Genomic DNA, 22,312 nt, shown 5'->3' with positions numbered 1-22,312 from the left:
GGGCAGGAGTTCTTGCTTGGAGTTATCCTGGGAGCAAATGTATAAACTTTCATCTGGAAAAGAAGGCTTTTACTCATCGATTAAAGGATGTGTTTTCCAATGAACACTGATCTCTGGCGCTTCCATTTCCTTGAAGTTCCTAATAATGTTTGGGATTTGGAGTTTGAGAATACATGGGGATGTTTAGCACCTGTTCTTGTATTTTCTTATGTGTATGTCATCTGGGAGATGTTTATGACCACCTTATGCAGGAATCTCCCTCTCCAAGTGCTGATGGCATGTGCACTTCCAAAGTGCAGATATGGATGTGAATAAAACACCTTGAATAAATGCATTTCAATAATAGAATTGATTGAGCCCATTTCTTAACTTGCGGTTGGCCATGTTGTGCCTAGTTTTGCTTAAATAATCAGTTTTCCAACTCCCAAAATTCACTTATAAAGGAAACAGAAAGCCTTAATTAGGGCTTGATGTAGATTGTAATCAGGTATAGTTTTGGTGGTCTGCTAATCTGACATACTTTAAATTAGAGGTATTCAAGGCACAAACTATAATAATGTGCTATATAATTCTTATCCTAGAAGTGATATGAGTAGGACAGTCATATAAGAAAAGGCTAAAACATGTTCATTTTTTTACTAGAAGTTACAGACAAAGTATCACCATATAAAATATAGAAGGCACTGAGTTTTTTAGATTTTGAATATTTGATGCTCAATATCCATTTAGGTAAGCCAGCTCAGCATTTTCATGTATTTAATTATTTTAAGCCACCAAAAATAAATTACATTAAATCTAGAAAATATTGTTACTTTTCTTGTAGTATGGTCTATATTTATTTACCTCTTGTGCATGACACTCTCTTGAAATTTCCTTTTTTAATACAGTTTTGTGATACTTGAGAAAAAATTTGAAAGTTGTGCTCATCTTTGCTGTGATGTTAATTTTCATTGTTGTTGTCCATTAACTTGTTGTATATGGCTTTTTTTTTTCCTAAGAATTCGGAGTGGAATCTTAAAAAAGAAATTCAAGATCAAAAAAGAATTTGGAAAGGGACTCAGGTAAACATGACAGTAACCATTTTACTTCAAATCTAAATTCTTCTATCTTCTTTTTACTTTCTATTATGAATTAACTGAGTACCTTATGAACAACTCGCATAGAAGGCTTTTGCTAAGTAATAAGACAAGTAATAATAAGTAATAATAAGAAGGTTTTTCTAAATAATGATGCCTGCTGTTTAACAACTAGGAAAACTTAAATGCTCGTGAAAAAATGAAACACTTTATTTGTGTCCCAGTTATTCATAGTAATTTCCAATTTGCTTTAAAAGATAAAAAGAACTGTAGTAATAATCCATATACACAGTGACATTGTCATTTGAATTAGTGTATTTTTCTTCAGTTTCTGCAGAAACTGCTGTCAGACCCTTACCGTATGTTATACTGATTGAAAGAACGTAGCCAAACATAGCCAAAACTGGAGGGAGGCATTGCAGTCTTTTACTGCAAATCCTTGAGTTACAAACCCCCTTTGGCTCCTTTTGCAATGGACTCATATGGGAGAGATTTACTCTGAGAGCTGTCAAAGCCTATTTTTCTTTAGAATTGAATGTTGGATTTACTGTGATGACCAGAAGTCCTTTGGAGATTTTTTTCTTTTTTTTTTTTTTATTTAAGAAAAGTCTGAACCATTTTTATTTGCTTCTGAGCCATCACAGTCTCAGTTTTGCTTATGTTACAAAGTTTGTTTTCTTCTATTCTCTGACTTTGAACTGTGCAAAAGCTCAACAGCAGAATCTAGTGTCTACATCTCCCATTTCTAGAAAGACAAGTCCTAAGAGAGATCTTGCAGTTCCTGTTTGTCCCAGACATCATTAGCACAAAATGTTGAATGTTCCTCTTCTAAGCCAGGTGGTGCACAAGGTCTCCATTGCATGCATCTGTGGTTGATGCACACTTCCCACTGATTCTCAGGCTTTGCTTCAGAGAAGGCTGAAGGATACATTTCTGGGCCTGACTGCCACAGCATGACAGGTTTGATTTGGTGCTTCCAAATATCTTCCTCCCTTTTTGGTATTCAGTACTGACCCTTTTCAATTATTCATTGAAACTAAAAATCTCCTTCCTTTCTCTTGATTCTTGATAAAAATCCTCAGTGGCAACTGTAGCCCACTTCTTTCCTTTTACAGACAGAAACAAAAAGAATGCTTTCCTGTGCTCAGAACTGCTTTTTTCATTGTAGTCCATGTTTCTTCAGGAAGAAGAGGTTCTTGAGATGCACCCTGTACTTATTCTAAGGTGGTTTTAAAGATCTGTTTCAACTAAACAGGGACAGGGAACTGCTGGAGAGGGTACAGCAAAGGGCTACCAAGATGATTAGGGGACTGGAACACCTCTCTTAAGAAGAAAGGTTGAGGGACTTGGGTCTTTTTAGTCTGGGAAAAAAACAACTGAGGGGAGATCTTACCAATGCTTATAAATACTTAAAGGGTGGGTGTCAGGAGGATGGGGCCAGGCTCTTTTCAGTGGTGCCCAGCGACAGGACAAGAGGTAATGGGCACGAACTTGAGCATAGAAAGTTCCATCTCAACATGAGGAGGAACTTCTTTACTTTGTGGGTGACAGAGCACTGGAACAGGCTGCCCAGAGAGGTGGTGGAGTCTCCATCCCTGAAGACACTAAAAACCCACCTGGCCGCGTTCCTGTGCAGCCTGTTCTAGGTGACCCTGCTCTGTCAGGGGGGTTGGACTAGATGATCTCCAGAGGTCCCTTCCAACCCCTACCATTCTGTGATTCTGTAAACCTATTTTTTCTATTTTTCTTCCAAAGCTTCATTTCTCTGGGTTAGACAACATACATATCCTTGCTGTCAAGAGGTTTTTTCTTACTAATAGGACAAAATTTAATGATGATGTTAAAGGGTGTTGAAAGTGCAAAAACTATGATTAACTAGTGACTGTCAAAGTCCATAGGAGTTTAGAAGAGTCTGTTCTGAGGTAGCCATAAGGAATCTTCTAATGCTTTCTGAGTATAAAGCAAACTGGAAATGTTAGTGGTTTTCTGAGAAGCTTGTCCATTCCACCTACCAACCATGTTGTCACCTGGAACATTATCCATAACTTATCCTAATAGCGTGCCATTCTGTTGGAATTCAGAAATTGTGCTGCATTTCCTACTTGAAACACTCCTGGTAAGGATAACTATGTTTGTAGGCTTTGATCTAAAACTAGAATAACGAGTTATTTACCACCTAGCATAATACTTTGAAAAGAGTAAGTCACATCTATTGTCATTTCTTGCCCTCTTTCCCATAATCTACTTTGCTTATTTCACTCTGCTTCTACAGCTGAAAGGAATTCAAAATGTTGCCAGCTGCATTCCACTTTAAATATATATGGACATACCTGTGTTTGTTTGTGTATATATGTGTGTGTGTGTGTGTGTATATATATATGTATCTGTCTCAATATCACATGTTGTGTATTCAGTCTTTGCTACACAGATAAATAAGTATTGGAGTTCAAGTGATCATGAATTTTGAATATTAGAAATTGTAAGTGTGTGTAAGACCTGCCCATTCTGAAGAACACAGCTGCTGGTCATAATATTTCTCTCTCTTTCTTTTTCTTTCTTTCTTCGGGCAGAGGGGAGAAGTTTGGAGTGGATGTATGCTGGATCTTCTGTTTCCCAGTATTGAAGGGTGTTCATTTATTTCGCAAAGGTTTTGTTCCTTTTTATTCCGCAGTGTCTTCCTTCTCTTTTTTCACTCCTTTTTTTAAAAAATCTAGGAACATACCTATGGTGATTATGTTTCCCACTAGAAAAGATTTTCACTCTTGGTGTTAATATTTAGAATTTTAATTCCCCTTTTATGGAATTCTTTTATTCTGTCTGCTTAAGTAGTACTGTAAATTCATTGTCTGCTTTAATGTCATTTTTACATTTCCTAATATTTATTGCCGATTTCTCTGCTGTATTTGTGTTTGCCAGTTCTGATGGCTATTCAGCTTTTCCTGTTCAAAAGCTTCTGACAATATGCTGACTTAATGGTCAACTTCTCCTTCATTTTGAAGACATTTTGAATCACCTTATGATGTATTTGTTAACTATTGGTATATTCTATGGTGTTTCCTTTAGCATATAAATGTTCTTTCAGATTTGCATTTTTTATGTTCCACTTCTGCTGGATTCTATACATATTCTATACATATTTTATACACATTCTATACATAAAGCTAATACTATACATATTTTAATAAACAGGCCAGGATTAAAGCAGTATATGATGAGCTAGAGGAAAAGCAAAAAGCTAGATTCAAGAAGAGAAAGGAAGATACGAAGAGGATAGAAGAGATTAAGAGACAAGTACCTGATCTGGAAACAAAATTCAAAAGAAATAAAGATCTATTTAAAGAAGAACAGAAGGTAAAAGTAGTAGATTCTGGACCACCCACTAGCATATTTTTTTTGTCATTATTAGAAAAAAATAAGGTAAAACAGAAGAGTTGGATTTTGCAGCTGTGCAGTTGTGCTGTGATACAATGTAACAAAATATAATTCCAGCCTTTTTTTTTCACCTTTTTTGCTATCTGTATCATAAAAATCTTTCTGTCTCTTTTAACTTCTTTAGTCTGTTTTCTTACAAAAGGGAAGACTGTGTAATACTTGCTCGTTCGACTTGTACTTCTTTGCTTACTTAATATGCTGAAGAGAGCAACTAGTGTATAAGCCCCCAGCCATGGCATGCCGGGGACCTTCTTTCCTTCCCTGCTTTACGGATGATACTGGTAAAAATGTTTGTCCTTCCTCTCATGAAAGGTCTGTTTTGTATAATAAGAAAAAAAACCACAAAATTTTTGTATTAAAAACAGTTCCTCAACCTACCTGAATTGACCTAATTGGATACATTCTTCTCTTCCAAGCATTTCTTTTGCTTCTGGTAGAGCATTCCTGCTGTTATAGTATGACATGTTTTGGTTGGCCCCCCTATCATCTTGAAAGTGTGGCCAAAGAGCCATTTTTCTTCAGCTGTCCAGTGATGACCTAGTAGCCTACTTTCCATATTTGCAGGGTATGCTAGTGGTGTTAACCTTCCCTGAGGTTAAAACTTCAGGAAATTTTTCAGAGAAGTAACCTTTTGTCCAGACCTGCTCAAAAGAGTAACAGGAATCCTAACTAAACTTGTATGTCTGAGAAACATTCCTTTCATTAATAAACTTTCCTGTTATAGATACGGTGATATTTTAGATCTTTGAAAGCTTGGATTATATGGAGTGCTACAACAGTTGTAACAGAGAGCACAGGGCAAAGTAGACAATGTTATCTAAATAAATTTCTGTTTGAAAGCAAGGTATTACAATGATGGATGCATTTGAAAAATACCTGATAGTACATGGATAAGTTGACTAGCATCATGAGACCTTAGGTAGGTAGACAATCATTTCCTTAAGTGATTCTGATAGTTGTAGGTCCCCCTGCCACATCAACAAACATCTGTAGAAGCAGACCTTATTGTTCTGAGCTGATGTGGAAATATTCAAAATCTGAACTGTAGTTTAGTGCAAGATGTAATATCTGTACATTATATTGAAGCAAAGCTCTCGAACAAAACCATTTGATCTTTCTTTTGCAGACCTGTTTGGAATGTAATTTATTCACAGATTATTTTTTTTTTTTTTAATTAAGAGCATTTCCATACCTTTGCTTAATCATTTTTGTATCTGTTTTCCCTGAGCAGGTGCTTATTCCTTTTCTTCTTTTGGGAAATGGTTTTGAAAACAACTCGAAACGTGGGAAAAGTTTTAGTTGTTTTCAGTTTTCTATCATGAGTGAAACAGAGTTTGGCTTTCACACTGGAAATAGTACAAATCAGCAATACGAAAATTAGGGTCTGTCCTTCTATCATGATGCTTAAATTAAGTTTGTGTACCACTCAAAGCCTTTGTTTTGTATTCCACCATGAAATATGTGCAAATCCTTGCAAACAAGTCCTTCCAAATGCGAGCTGCCCCACACTGTATAAACAGGTGGGCAAGCATTGTTCACCGTAACGAGCAGTTTTACAATCTAGGGAAGTTTTACAGTCTAGGGAAGGTATTTGAAGTTTCCTTTTTTTTTTTTTTTTGGCAAAGGAAATAAGTGTCTTAGGGACCAGAATTGAAAATACAGTAATCAGTGTGGAAGAAGTAATTATTTCTTACGTGTAAGAAAAAGGAGGGCATTTTCACAGGACCGTGCTGCCAGAAAAGAAAAAGCAAAATTCCTTCATTTTTGTTTCCAAATCAATAGGAAACAAAACTAGCTGTCAATGGTTTATGTCCAGAATTAAGGCAAGGAGTTTTCAATAAGCCATATGCTTGTTATGGAACATACTTACAATCAAGTAAGATAAACATCTTCTGAGCCTATTCAGTTTAGATACAGGATTTTTTATTTTTGCCCAAAGCCCAGATATAAGAATTTTTGTTGCCTCAGTGAGAAGTTTTTTGTTGCAGAATCAGTCTGTAGGTTCATAGTTCCGTTATCTGACTACTAGTAAATAGCTTGTCATGGGGGATTGTCTTCTCCAGGTTTTTAGTGTTATTCTATTTGGAGGGTTCTTGACATAGTCTGCATGTAGCAATACTTCACCATTTTGGGAGGAGAGATGGAGGATGTTGAATTGTTTGAGTTCAGACAATGGATTATGTGATAGTTTATTTTTAATGCGGGTTTGATAAGTCAAATTGAAAAATTAGAAGGAAAAAAAGAAAAAGATTCCTCTAATAGCTAATAGTATTTTCAAAACAATGCATTAATGTCAGTGACTAATGTTGTTAGCCCTTCCCCAACTAAAACTAAGTAGAAACAGTGTGACAAAGATCACATCATTAGTTTCCTGGAAACCTAGAGAGGTGTGGTGTAAGTTATCCATCATGGTGTATAGCTGTGTATTAGCTTCTGTTTTAAAAGCTTGGAAACAGGGTTTCCACAAGCAGATATGTATAGGAATGATATGCAAAAGATGCTGGTAATTTCAAGGAAGAACTTTCTAATAGATTAAATGTTTAAATTATTGTTTCAGGATGGAAATATTAATACCTATTTTAACATTATTTGCTATATAGGCTAAATGGAATGTAAAACTTTAAATAATATGACTATTATACAATTTATATAAGCATATTTACTAATGTAAAATTTTCCTTATTGCATGTATTAATAATAATTTATGTCATTTAATATTTGATGCTCACACTAATGATGCAAATGAAATTAATACAATAGACAAGAACTCCTTTTTTTCTGAGGTCATAATTAATAACGGAGTGGATTAATGAAAAATATAAAAATGAGATATCCCAACATTTTATTTTCTTTCTTCTTCCTCCTCTTGTTAGCTGTCCTTAATCTATTTTCATGAGCTGGTGATAATAAGTAATAAACATTTATTTTTCACTTTATACAAATTCCATGGAGGCTATTCCAAATATATATTTTGATTTCAGAACTTTATTTTTAACTTCCTTGGCAGAAAGAAAGTAAAGAATTATGGGGAGCAGGGTAAGCAGTGATATTTTGCTGTAAGATTGTAAACACTATATGAAGTATAAATGTGCATTTTTTCATTCAAAGCGTAGAGTATATAAACCTACATGATGAAAAAATGGGTATGGAAGGGAAAACAAAAACAAGCTTAAGAATGGTAACTGTTAAAGTATCTGATGACTAATATATTTTCTGATTTCTATGGAACATGCGACAATAACTTTTGAATACTAACACATCTGTTTATGCATAAACTCTCCAGAAGCTCTCCTATTTGGATCAGAGAGTACAAGAGCTAGATAAACAGCAGAAGCAAACTGAACAGCAACTGGAACAAAAAACAAGTATTATGCAGCAACAATTAAATGATATACAGGTGAATAATTTAATGCTTGTATGGCTTTTTTGAAGTATGTTTAATCTCAAAGGTTAGGCTGTCATTTCTACACAGTTGCCTCGTAACTATATACATACATACAGTGTATGTACTATTTTCTGTGTCTTGCTTGAACTAGCCTATGAGGTCCATAGCCTTGAGACAGCGTAAAGTACAGAGCAGAATTGATATTGGGGTCATTGAGAAGTCCTTTTCTTTCTTCATTTGCTACACTGGCTCAAATTGCTTGAGGGGCTTTAGAAATGCAATGGAGAAAATCAATAAAGGACGAAAAAGATTCTAGTATAATAGGAAGTGCCTGCTGATTGCATGTTTGCTCAGCAGATGGCATCTTTTTGTAAATGATGGCTTATATCTGCTATATCAGTTACTAAACTGTATAATCCACCAAAGGGAATTATTTAATTTCATATTATATACTTTATATAAACATGGCTATAAACATTAGAAGGAACAAGCATTTACTTTCTAAGATTCTGTTCATTTTTATTATTCTTTCATTTGCATATTGTATAAACTTAAGTTAGATATTACAGCATCAATGATGAGTCATGGGGATTAAAAAAAAAATTTTAAAAAAAGAAAAGCTTTCATGAATCCGGTAATTTTTATTGAAAAACTCCGAGGCTTCCTATATATGACAGAATCTTAAATTAAGCATTGAGAAATTCATTGATTCACACAGATTTCTAAATTTGGCAGGGAGGACAGAGTTGATAAATCCCTTTCTGTTAAAGATTGTGCTCTACCAAACTGCAGGTTTACCAATAGATCTTAGAACATAAGGAAGTGACTGAAGAGTCAGAATACAGATAATCAGTAATTCTACAATGTTTTTCAGTGTATTTCTTTTCTATACTTTTTTAATGCTGCCTTTCCTAGTAAGTCTAAATAACTGTACCCATTAGTTATTTGAGCGATATTTGAGTTGCTGTTCTGGAAGAGTATTAGAGGAGCGTTCTGGGTAAGTGGAGTAAAACAACGTACAAAGCCTGTTTTATGAGATCTGTAGAGCTCTGAACTCATAACAATACTTGGATACCTTAAAAGTTGCATTCTTAGAGCCTGATACAGTTCCTTGATCATAGCAATTGAAGTTTTGTATAAGGGGGATTTATAAAATTTCTTATTTTTAACAATAACTGCCATTACTAGCTGTTCAGGGTCACACTATATGATTCTGTTAATCATGTTATATTGTTTTCAAGGAAAAGTTATTTAAAGTTATATTCAGAGGTTTTAGTGCTCTCCTGTGATTAATACATTGGCTTGTTTAAAGCTTGTCCAGTGTGTAGTTTAAATGACGTTATGGAAGAAGTGGCTATGATTCCATAATATTCTTAGTACAGGAGAGTCTCCAGCTTCCAACTGAGCAAACAATTCACCCAATCCTTCATAGTTTACCTATTTTAGGACAAGATGAGTTACACCTTGGAGGCTTCTGCATCTCACCATTGAATTTGAAGTGACTTAGTTTGGTCTGCTGACGTTCAAGAGTCTAAAAGCTAGGTACCTAGATACAAATTCTGCCCCATAATACACCCGTAGTCTTGTTCAGCAACTGAGGAGAATGAAGAATACTGTTCATGTATTGAACAGCTGAATGACCAAGTGCCAAGGAACTCATTCAGCTTAGGCAGGATACTGGACTGTTATCAACAAATGGTCAGTCTATCGATATTTGGATCACAGAATGTAGAATATCTCACCGGTTTTGTTTGTTTGTTCTAAAACCTGATTGCAAATTCTCTGCCTTCTGTAATAGGTACCAGATTGCACTGACTCAATGACTATTATTCCATATGCTTGGAAGCCAACAGGTTTTATCTGCCTTGGTTTAAAAGGTCCTGAAAAAGTACAGGAAGTCAAAGAGACAAAATTCTTCTTAAATGTCAGTTTTGACCTAACACAGCTCATATGTGAACCTGACTCTTTGGAAAAAAACATGTCATGGCTTCTTTGTGTACATATTTATGTCTGGCCCTGGTATATTAATCATCTCAGATTTCATTATTTGGAAAGTTTAAGGCCAGGGCAGGTCATACAGACATCCTGTATATCACGGGCTATCACATTTCTCCAAGTTCTTTTGGTACCAAGCTTAAAACTAATATGATTTTTCCTCAGAGGTTTGAGACTCTCTATGGGCGGTTTAGTTGCATAGGGATTTGCATTAATTACCATATCTTCATTTTCTTTCTAATGATTCTATGTTCCTGCAAGAAACCTGAAATTTCCCTCTAATCCCATACAGGTACTTCTACAAAATTCCGAGGCCTTAAAAATGTCATATTCTTGTGGTACCTTCCACACCTTCATATCTATGCTGACATCTGTTACGAAAGCTTTGATTCCTTGTGTTTTTACATCTACCTTTTAGGTATACCTCTAAGAAGCACTTCTTTCATAAGGAAAAGGATCATTACACTATGCATTAGGCTACTGCTTCAGAAAAATGGGGCAGTATCTAAAGAAGAAATTTTTTAAATACTAATCTTTATTTAAATACTGTGATGCATTCTTTACCTACTGAATTTTGAGGTCTTGAAATTTGGTATTTGTACACATGTGAACTTAAATTACATGTGTATATATAAGGATAACCAAAAGGCATTTTCCTCCCTCGTAATGTAACCCATTTACATAGCTGCTTACAGCCCGTTAGCGTGGGTTACAAAATCTAATGCAGCAAGACCACTTTAGAAGTATCACCCAAAGAGAAGACTCCCACCTGTTTATTACTATTGAACTGCTACAGTGCTTTATGTTTGCCTTGTTCATTGTGGGGAAGTTCAAGCTTTGTTTACCAGATACTGTTGCTCATGAAAGTAGAGTTTGCTTGTGTCATGAATCTTTACATTTTTGCTTGTGTCATGAATCTCTACGTTTTTTAGGTCCTGTGACTGTCAATCACTTTTGATATGAAAAAGACATTTCAATTTAATCTCTCTTCTGTAGAATAGGAAGTTTAGCTAAAATAATTTTTAATCTAAAGGTTTTCAGCGGGTTAACGTCAGCATCTCTTTGAGTTGTGTACTTGTAGCTGAGGGAAGTAGGCAGGATTTCAGGAGTCATTCTCAGTGCTTTAATCCTCCAGTATCTGGAGTACAGGACAACTACGTTATGCAAAACTTGGTATCTAAAGAGAACTCTCTGTTTAGGCAACTAAATGAAAAATGCCAATTTTCAGACATAATGAGTAAGACACATTCTCCCTGGAGAATGGCAACTAAAAATACTGGTTTTTCCTGAAAGTCAAGATTTTAGGTATCTGCCTAAAACAGTATTACATTTTGTAATGATCTAACAACAAAAGCTGCCAGTTAAGATGCTGACTCTTCATATGCTGAAATAAATAGGCCCAGACTTAGATCATATGCAAAAATTGTTACTTTTCACTTTAATAAAGTTAATTTCACTTAAATACTTTCACTTTAATAAAGTTAATTTCACTAAATACTTTCACTTTAATAAAGTTTTTGCTGTGCAAGCCAGTGCTTATTTGCAAAACTTCTATGTATGAGAGCAAAAATAAAAGAGGATATGTATTTTATGAAGGTGGTAGCGTACAAATATGCATACATCCATATACAACATAGGCAACTGCAAAAATACAAGTGCCATAATAAAATTTGTGGATATATGGTAGAAGAATTGTGCAACAAGTTGGAGAACTATAACTGGATGTGCAAAGCCATGCTCTTACAGAAATGCAATTCTTCCAACTACCCCCTCTGAAAGAAGTTCTTTTTCTTTGGGTATACAGTTTCATGAGTTGTTGCCCATAATTATGTGCTTAAAATACAGTATTTGGAAATCTAGACCTGCCTAATTTACATGCTGTGGTGTTTTTTTTTAATTCCCAGGAAAAAAATTCATTTGTTTCCAGTGAAATTGCTGAAAACTCTCACACTATGGAAAATTTAACAAATGAACTTAAAGAATTAAATGAATTATGGAACATTAAGCAAATAGAGATGGAAAATACAGAAAAATCTTTAGTTGACTTGCGGTAAGACCTATTCTATGAATTTTAAAAGATGGTTTATTACTTTTACTAACGTAATTTAGTAATTCTACTTTATTACTATTATTAAAGATACTTTTATTATTTTACAATATTATTTCTAGGAAATATAATGCACTTTTCATCAATAATTTGGGAGTGTTTTTGTCTGATCACTGCTTGTAGTTTTAACACATCTATAGAAGTTATTCATGATAAATTGTCTGCCTACCAAATTGCATTTCAGGCATCAGAATTACTTTTGGAAATCTGATAATATTCGTGGTCAGTTGCATCCTTAATTAATGGAGGATTCCGCACACTTAGTGTTTTCTCTGGTTTAAGAAGTGTGCACCTACACTTACCGTGACTGATGAGTCCTGAAAATAGTCTCAAAGTGCTCTATCCAACTGACAATGCAGGCTGCCTTCTAGGCCATGCAAGCCTTGGAGGGCCGTATATGCTGATTGCACAGCAAGCATTCTTTTCAAGGATAAAGGTGAACCTGCTGTGCAATGTCAAAAGAGAAATCAGCTTGGACTGTTGAAAGACTAAATAGTGAAAAAGTGATCCTTGCTCGTTATACTACAGCTCCCTTTCTGTGATCTCATTCACTTATGTACTGTCAGTGATCTTTGAGATCTTTGAGAGATTATTCCATGAAATTTTTGACTGGGGAAAAAAAATATTTTTCTGTGTAAATTTTTTAGCTGAATATGTGGGACTGGGTGTGTTTTTTTCCAACTCTTGATTCAAACAGAATGATTCAGAGGGACCCAATGTGCAGTGGAACTTACTGAACTTCAAGAATGGAAGGCATCTTTCCGTGACTGAAAATCTTGTTTCCCACAGCTCTTTAGCCAGTAGTCAGTAGTTTCATGTCAGTGACATTATATTCAGACTCAGTCAAGAAAGGGATAATACCAACACAAAGCGGGCACTGAAAGTTCATTACAGCAATTCATTGTTTCTATATATCTAAGTCCATCTCTCTTTCAAAGAGGAATTTTCTTGCAAATTCTCCAACTTCTAGACCTGAAATAGATAGTAATGAAAACTTTGCATTTTTCTTGATAACCCACTTTTAGACATTCCATCTAATAGAAAGAACTGTACAGCCAAAAAAACGTCCAAAAATACCCCTTTGACTTTCAAATTATGCATCCCAATAGCTATTTTGTCATTCTCTGAACACAGAAGATACGGCACATGGGAGTTTCTCTATCATGTGACTTGCTGAAAACTGACTGCATGCTTATGCCTTCTGGTTGTCAGAGCACTCAGCCACTCTGCGCTTGAGGGGCAAAGGAGTTTTGCCCCTCAAAAAAAAAAAAAAGGTTTTGGTTGTTGGCATTTTTTCATTGCTTACTGCTTCTCATTAATGAAGATTACTGGTGATAATATTCAGAAAAAAAATTTTCTTTCAGGCTAACGTACTTTCTTCTATTAATGTTTCCAATAATCTGACATATCACAGGACATTTCATCAATCTATCTTAAGAAAGTCTGCTCTAGCCATTTCCTGTTATATTTTATGTTATACATATAGTTCAATATCCAATGGACTTAACTATTTGAACTGATCTTTCTTCTTTTCATAAAAGTGCTGATACCTGCATGACTTGGTAGAAAAACTGGGAATAAAGGATTAACTGTTTTTACTTTCACTCTCAGCTATTATTTCCATTTTTCTGACAAGTCATCAGGATAATTCTAGCCTGATCTAGTGGAGAAACTTGAGGTAAAGGAGTCCCTACTTCCGCTTTCAGTCTTCACTGTTTATAGGTACTACCTAGCATCTTTCTCTGAATAACACCTTCTTAACTTATTGCTTACCATTAATGCAATAAAAAGACTAAATAATAGCTACTAGAGTGAAACAGAAACATTGACACATTATCAAAATAACAGTAATTTGAAATAAATACTTTTTTCCACCATAAAATTGACTGCAAAACTGAAGTCTCCTGCAAAATTTAGCCTAACCTGCCAACCAAGGGAAAATTATATGCCACAGGTATCCCACCTAGAAACCATCTTATATCAATAACTTTTCAAAAATTTCTTTTGCACTTTTGGAAGACATAAAGACATGTCTTCATATCTGAAGTTAAGAATGACCATGAAATATATTCATTCTTTTTTTTTTATCTCAGTGGACTTTGGTGCTAATTAAATTAGAAGGAAGATGAGCAAATCCCGTGAACTTAAGGTTTGTGTGAGGAGCATCCTTGCTTGTATTGAAGACCCTACCATTTATATGCATCAGTTCCCATTTGGTGCACCTACCTCCAGCAAGAAGGAAATAAGGGCAGGAAGCAAGTTAAGGGGGTGTACTGGAGATTAGGAAGGCTGGAAGGGTGTTTCAGTGAAAAGGAACTCTAGGTAATTTCTGATGGATCCCTTAGCCCCTCTTTAGAGAGATTTTTGTAGTCACTGATTCAGAGGAGGCCTTAGATGCTTTAATTTTCTGCAAAGTGGGTTGTTTTTCTCAGAAGAGACTGTGAGGAGGATGTTGTGACCTCCAGAATTTAGAACTAAATTCCAAAACTCCTAAATACATCTGTTCTGTCAAGTATCAGCTAAGCAATAAGAAGGTAGCAGCTTATTATTGGTCTCAGCTGTTCCTATGTTAGCAGAATAAATGGCTCCTGAGGGGTCAGCATAATCTTTACATGACAGATTTTTCCCTTTCTCAGACTGTTTTAAAATTAAAAAATATTTTATTTTAGTGTTAAAATAACATTGATTTACACAACAAAGCCTTAAAATTATAAACAGTAGGCTTAAGCTTGTCTCTTGAGTTTCCTTTTTTGTGTGCACATTGTGATACAGTCGTTACTATGCAGCCAACTGTTACATTACTTACAAGGCTCTAGTTTAGGTTATCTTGCAGAAAATCAGTAAGAAATACTTTTTTTTCTTTTTTTCTGTTTTTCTTACGCTTTTGTCTAAAAGTAACAGAAATACAGACCCTAAGAAAACAGAATATTAATACCAAGTGAAAACCTCTGAAAATTGCTTAACGTTACATATTTCATATGTACAGGTTAAAGAAACCATACTAGGTATGGACAGAGACAGAAATGAAATATTACACAAATGGTGGGAAGCTCCCACTTCCAGTCCCAATAAATAGTAAAGCAGTGGTTACCCAATATGGCACTGGTCATGGTCTCATTCTGTGTCTCAGAATATCATTATTTGAGCAGATACTTTACATGTGGGAGTGAACCAGTCCATTGTCTAGAAAGTTGTTTTAAAAATGCAAGCTGTTTTTTAAAATGGTGAGAGTTATGTGTCTCAATAGACTCATTGGATATGGATTGGTAGGCAGAGCGTCTTTAAGTGGTCTAAACATTCATGATAACTCTTTGTTTTTTTTTTTTAAAGGGTATCATTATTTGCGAGAATACACTATTTTAGCTATTATAAAATCCAACATTAAACCTGTAAGTAAAGACTAAAAAACAGTATAGCAGAGTATCTTGATTACTTCACTGAATTTCTTTTCTTTCAAAGGAAAAATTTAAGCGGTGTGAAGTTTAAGCAGCAAAATGTTCAGATGGTATTTAATCATCTCCAAGATGAGCTAGCAGAACATGAGAAAAGGTTAAAGTGGGAAGAAAAAACATGTGGAGAATTACTACAGATTAGAAAGAAAAACCTGAAAGATTTGGAAGTGAGTATTATCAGAGCTGGGTTTCTTTATGTGAGAAGTGAAACATTTATTTGGTTAGTTCGGGCTCTTTTTAGGTCTAAAAAGGATACCAGTTTAATCAAATGTTTGAAATAAGTAGTATCTTCATGTCCACATGCAAGTATTTCTAATTAAATAAATTGCTATTTTTCTGTAGTTGACTTCTTTATTTCTGTGAATAAAGAAGTAATTCTAGGAAAATTATAAAATTGTTCATTTGCTTTGGCACTTAATTTTTCATTAATGCTTAGTGCTGTGATATACTTTCTCTTCCCTGTTTTCTTTTGCTTTGATTTGTGGATACCTCTGGGAAAGAAAAGATAAGACATCACTTCTGCTAACATGAAAATTTTTTTCTCCTATTCACCAAGTGCTCAGTAACAAATATATCTCAGATAATTTTGACTAATATCAGCATCAATATGTTTCCATTCCTTTTTAATCACTTAAGTACAAGAGTAGTGCTCAATGCATGGAATCTTCTAGTGCAGCAGTCAAACTTTGGTCTTTTGGATAAAGCCATTTCTGAGCTGTTTGCTACTCCTTAACAAGACCCTCATCCGGATTTTAGATGCTGTGGTTGGTACCAGGCAGACAGGAGCCAGAGTTTTTGTAGATGTAATTGAGGAATCAGCGCTATCTAAAATAGAAGTATAAAATATATAGGGGCAATAACCACAAAATCATCAGAGAAATCAGATGCGAGTACAATTCTCTAAGTTCTTTTCTATATTATTTTCTTATTTAAACATTTTCCTAAGAAAATGGATAATAACCTAATTCTTTATGTGTAATTTTCTTTGTTTTTACATGAAAGTGATGACATTAAAATGTTTCTCCTTTGAGGAAACATTCCCCAATTAACATGTTTGCAATTGTAGCTGTATTAGAAATAATTAAAATATTCACTTTTGATCTTGTGTTCTTTACCTTTATGCCCATCATGTACATTTCTCAGTTAGTTTAGAATAGTTTAGATAAAGCAAGCTACTCAATTACATTTTCCTTAGTATTCACTTTTCCTTCCTATTTCTAATTAATGGGTTTATCTATTTTCACGAAGTCTGAACTGATCAGGATGTGAAAGAAAGGGAAACAGCAACAAGAACATGTTTTTTAAAGAGGTTGCTACTTTCTTACTTTTTACAGGGATACTGGTCATTTCAAAATACCATATTTGGGTCCTTTATTGTGTTAAATTAATTCTGAGGTCAAAGATACTTGCTAGTATGTTGACTTGTTAATCATCACCTTAACTTCAAAAATCACTGTAAGGATAGTTTGGTGAGATGCCTTTCTTACCTCCTGCTCTAGGACATCAAGTTTTGTTTTTCCTAATGTGTCCTGTTTTATCCTGTCTCATCTTTTCTCCCATCTCCTTTACATGCTGAATTATGGGTATTGCATGAAGTACAGAGCTCTTAACAGTATTTCGTTATTTAATTAATGTTGGAGTAATGAGATTATGCCAAGCTTTTGGTGGCTAAATGTAAGTAGAAATCTTATGCTACGTGCTTGAGAGCCTGTTTTAGTTTTTACTGGAACACATTGCGCTCTGTGATCACATCTCTCCATTTAGGCCTACAGCTGGAATGCAGGCACACAACGTCACCCTGTGAATATTTACCGTGCTATTACCTAGTCATTTTTATGTCAGTCTTCATTATTTTTATGGAAAATACAGATAAAAACACTTATTCACATATATAAAATCCCAAACTCCACTGATCCATTTGAAAATGTTTTAAAAAATTAAGAAATAAAAAGTAGAATATGTCCTAAATGTTTATATTACATCAGAAAGGTCTCTCTTTCTCTGCCTCCTCACACCAAGTTCATTTACTCTCTTTTTCTGACTAGTCAGGAAGGAATAAACTGGAGGTAATAGCACTGGCAAAGCCAAATATTCCTTACGGACAATCAAAACATTTCAGCAGGGTCTTCATTTTACTACCCAACAGAAATGGGCAGAAGGCCTAGTTCTTGTGGGTGGAGGAAGTTTTTGAGGGCATTGGACCTAGGATTTACAGGCTCCTCAAGGAGGCTAGCTGTGATTTGTGGAAGTTGGGCCATGGCTTTTAGGATGACCCATGTGGCTCCCTGGAAAAGTCACTTGGACAGCTTTCAGCAGTTTTTCCTGACAGTAAAAAGTCAAATCATCTACCTTGCTTCAGTATCGAATGATAAAGATAAATTTTCTCCTTTAACCAGGGCTGAATGAAAAAGCATTTCAATTCTGATTTTGGATTGAACAATTTCTATAAAGTCCTAACTTCAGGTAATATGGTACAATGATTATGAGGCTTTGTCACCCAGGGTCCGGAGATGAAAGCTGGTTTACTGAAGTAGTAGTGGAGCATATGTGTCAGACCAGTTTTCACAGGCTTTGCGTCTCTGGGTCTGAAGCTGGGTGAGACCATTCAATCCCCAACTGATACATAATGCAATAGGAATAGACTAAGCATATTTTTAAGGTGAGAGATGAGTTGCTGAAAAAAATATTCCTCACAGGATTAACCCCCATGGGGAGAAAACAATAAAAAAGGAATGCCCTTACTTCTGGGGTACAGAGTACGGGAGACGGTTCAAAAGGTTCTGATTTAGGGTTTCTAGAAACTGTAGTGAGACATACTGAATGAGAACTGCCTACCTTGATAGCTGAAACAATTAGAATACTTTGTTCCAAGTGTCATGAAGTACAAAAACTAAAAGGGGTTGTTTCATATATGGGCTGTGAATACATATGGTAAGGTGAAAACAAAACCTCAAACAACTCAGCGTAAGTTGTAGCTTTTAGTTTGGGAGAAGTGCTGTTAGATGCTTTGCTTGATTGATTCAGGGCCAGATTTGAACAGGAAAACAAGCTCTTGACCCTGAAAATTAATGCATAGTTCTTCCTACTTAAGGAGAAATGCAGATGTTTAAGTCAATAAAAAAAGTTAGAGGCGCACAGCTAGCAGTTCAGTTTGGGGGTTAGAATTAATAATCATCCTCATTATCTTATTTTTAAGATGGACAGGTATGAGCCATTACACCTTATTCAGAAGAGAATGATGCAGCAATAAATGGAAAGGTTGAAGAGTGAGATTGAAAAACCCAGCTTGAGATCTACAGAAAGGTCCAGTAAAGTGTCCTTTTTGTGGTGACTTGTAGATTTTTGTGAGGGTGAATAAAAGTCAGTAAGTGAGGAAAAGAGGAAGGAAAACCTTTTTGCTAAGGAAAAATGGTTTGAATGGCTTGACAGGAAGGGGATAGACAGTGACATCTTTATTAGAGTAAGGGGTCCCTCTCTCCTGGAAGCTGGATGGAACTATTAAACCCATAAAGGAGATTAAACAATCTCTTATCAAGAGATAAACTGGACAGAAACTAGATGAGAAATTCAGTGAGAAAACTAGGGTCCCTTGAAGGGTCATGAAGGGATCATGAAAGGAAATGAAGAACGGCCCTGATTGTGGGAGAATCTGCATGAGAAATGAGCGGCCTCAGCACAGATCCAGACAGAAAAAGAAATTTTGCGGGGAGACTCTTGCAGTCTATTCATGATCAGGACTGAATAGGAAAAGAAGCTGAAGAACCTCTGTGCCTGTTTCTTGCAGGAATACACATCATGTATGATTTGGCTGGGGAGCTGAGTCGTAGTTTTTGCAGACCTTCTAGATTCTGTGTTCTCACAGGAGAAAGGACTGCCAGGTCTTAAGACTATGCCACGTGAATGTAAGAAAAGTCACAGCTAAATAGAAGACGTGACTTTTGTTTTACTGACATGCATGCTACTAAATGTGGCAAAATTTACATGTGTAATAGGCATGTTTTATCACTGTGCTATTTGTAACTACTCTCATAGCATCTCATTACCTTATGTTCTACAGAGACAGTACAGTCCCCAAACTATCTTATTGCCATTTGGTTCAGTGCTGATATGTGCTGTATTAAACACACAGATAAGAATTATTTGACATAACAATTCATAATGAGTATTGGATCACATTCAGAATGATTATGTTGTGCCTTGTTTTCTTAACCTCAAAACAAGCCTGCTTGCTCTATTTTCTGCTGCTAATGTGATTATTGCACTTTCAATTAAAGTAACTGTAAAAAAGATTACTGTGGTTTTTGAAGATGGAGCAAGACATTTTGAATGACCATGTGAAAATTGGTCCTCATTAGTATCTTGTATTGGACACATGGACATATATTTCTGAAGTGCAGATGTGTAAATCTTTAAATTCAGACATCTATGTATACAGGCTTGTACTTTTGATAAACCCATTAAATACTGTTATCTGAAGTATTAATGGATATATTGATACTTTGACTCTCTTTTTGTTTTGAAAGAGTAGCAATATCCTAACTTCCTAACATTATTAATTAACATTAGTCTTCTGCTAAAAACTCCTTACCCAATAATTTTTCTAGATTTTCTATTAACTTATTTGACTGTTGCATGATACTGGAAAAGAAGATGGTAATAAATCAGTATTTCTTTAGCATTGTACCTTAAAATTGCACCAAGTTCAGCAATGTTTCATGTAAAACTGAATAAGAATTTCTCAGATATACAAAAGGGCATTTGGAAATTCCTTTAAAGGAATGACAATATTGTCTCCTTATCACAATGCAGAAAGTTTAAAAGGGGGGGAATATACTTTTTAAAAAAATTTTACTTTAAATTTTATAGATACTAAAATACGTTTGGAATCAATTATTATTTACAAAATGTTTAATCTGCAAGTGTTTGATCAGAATGATTTTACCTTAACTTAAATGTTTTTTTCATTTTAAAACAAATCAGCATGTTCCTATGAGCACTTTCTTTTTTATAGAAAAGCATTTTCCATCTAGTGAATGATATATCAGAAAATCCATGACCGGTTGTAACAGCTAGTCATGATATGTTTTTTCATCAGATATTGAGAGTATTGCTAATGACATAATCTAAAAAATGGCATATTTCAGAAGGGATTGTTATAGAAATATGATAATATACTGCTGAAAGCTGAATTAAGAAATAGGGAAAAACAAAGTTAGATCCAGGGGGCTGTTTATCATCATGGTATTAGGTAAAATCCACTGGGTGTCTTTTATCATTTACTATTCATCTATTTAGGTTATCTTTTTTTCTAGTCATTCTTTTCAGTCTTGCTGCACTAATACCTTCAGAGCAGTTTCTATCTCTTACTTTCAGAAAATACTGTTAATCAATATTGGCGTTACCAAAGAGCTTTGTTACAGAATATCCATGTACACACAAGAGTTACATTTGAAGATATATGACAAAAGAGGATTTTTTTAAAAGCTAGAGAGCCGTTGCTCCCTTTAGGCTATTTCTTGTGTGTGCCGGGTAAGGATAACAAATAGTCTGGCTATAAAATTGTCTTTAATTAGTTGACTCAGTGGCTTCCAACAGTGTGCTATGCTGGTGTGTGGGACTCCCATGTTACAAGATAGACTTTTGAAGCTTACTCCATGCTCCTGGGTAGTCTTAGCATATCAACTTACATGCTGTCCTGTGGGAAGTGCTGGCAGTATTACCCAAATAGCCATCCCACTGATTTTATTGGCTCATAGGGAAGTCATATACCTTCCCTTCTGAGGAATAAGCATAGCTAGAGGTTGGGTGCCATGACAGTAATAATACTCTGAGTGAAAATCAAAGGGATGTAAAAGTGGAAGGTTAATAGAAATTTTAAAGGATAGTTTTATGTTTCTTCATTGAAAAACAAGCCATATACATAATACTTAAAAGCAAATTAACCCTCGCTTTATTTTAAAAAGCATCAATGAGAGCTATTATAATGGTCTAAAAATTATTTTTTAAAAATTAAAACACTTATCATTCTTTCTACAAACACAAAGGCTCTTTCTAAGATTGCAAACCACATTTCATTATAATTCCTTCACTTATAATGTTCCAAAAATAATTTGATTTTTGCCAAGTCTGCAGTTCAAATTTGGAAGAAATTCTTTTCTGCATTTTCTATTATGGATGTAGGAATTAAAAAGAAGTTTCCTACAGTGTTTTCACGTAATCTAAAATCTAGTGCAAGTCTGAAACATGTGTATTGAAAAATCACGATTAATGCCTGAAAGTGCAACTGCATGGAATAGTAGGAGGGTGTGTGTAGGCTTGGGAGCTGAAGAATTCAGTGAGAAATTTCAGAAACAGGACATTACATTTAGTTAATATACAGTTTCCAGTCCTAGAATTCTTTTTACATCTTTCCTTATGTCTTCTTTTTCCCCATAATGACACAAATTTCAAAATATGGTGTAATAGGTGCTAGGTGGTATTTCTTTTAGAATGTCTTAAGTGTCTGTGCTGCTTTGTTTTTTTTAAGATGAAGTAAGCATTTGTACTTTTATGGCCATAAGTTCCTAAAATGACTTTTTAAATTTTCAGTTGAACTAACTGAAAAAGAGTACACAACATTAAGTATGCAAACTCATCAGTTAAAAAATGTTGGACTGTTTTTGCTGTCCTGCAATCCGGACGTCTCTGCTGTTAAATACCATATCTGTTGTTAGGTAACCCACAAGGCATGCCACATCTCCAATGCACTGAAAACGAATGCTGAGATTTTTATATTTAGGTACAGTTCCTTTTTGTGTTTTAGTTTTACTGTGCCTTTGAAATACTCCTGTGGTAGTTAAGCCTCCATCTGGTTTGAGGGCAAGAC

At 34.9% G+C, this 22,312-nt stretch overlaps 1 protein-coding gene across 1 annotated transcript in view; it reads left to right on the top strand.

Moving 5' to 3' along the window:
• Positions 1 to 22,312, top strand: part of CCDC178 (coiled-coil domain containing 178) — a 179,804-nt gene that overhangs the window by 45,970 nt on the left and 111,522 nt on the right. Inside the window, exons 13-17 of the mRNA XM_074576925.1 lie at positions 999 to 1,061; positions 4,266 to 4,427; positions 7,792 to 7,905; positions 11,793 to 11,938; positions 15,455 to 15,614. Of these exons, the coding sequence (XP_074433026.1) occupies positions 999 to 1,061; positions 4,266 to 4,427; positions 7,792 to 7,905; positions 11,793 to 11,938; positions 15,455 to 15,614 (645 nt within the window). The remainder of the gene's footprint in view (positions 1 to 998; positions 1,062 to 4,265; positions 4,428 to 7,791; positions 7,906 to 11,792; positions 11,939 to 15,454; positions 15,615 to 22,312) is intronic.

The sequence above is a fragment of the Larus michahellis genome, chromosome 2 (assembly GCF_964199755.1).
Source record: "Larus michahellis chromosome 2, bLarMic1.1, whole genome shotgun sequence".
NCBI classification, from domain to species: Eukaryota; Metazoa; Chordata; class Aves; order Charadriiformes; family Laridae; genus Larus; species Larus michahellis.
Note: the sequence above shows the minus strand (reverse complement) of the source record. Positions and strands in the feature narration are given on the sequence as shown.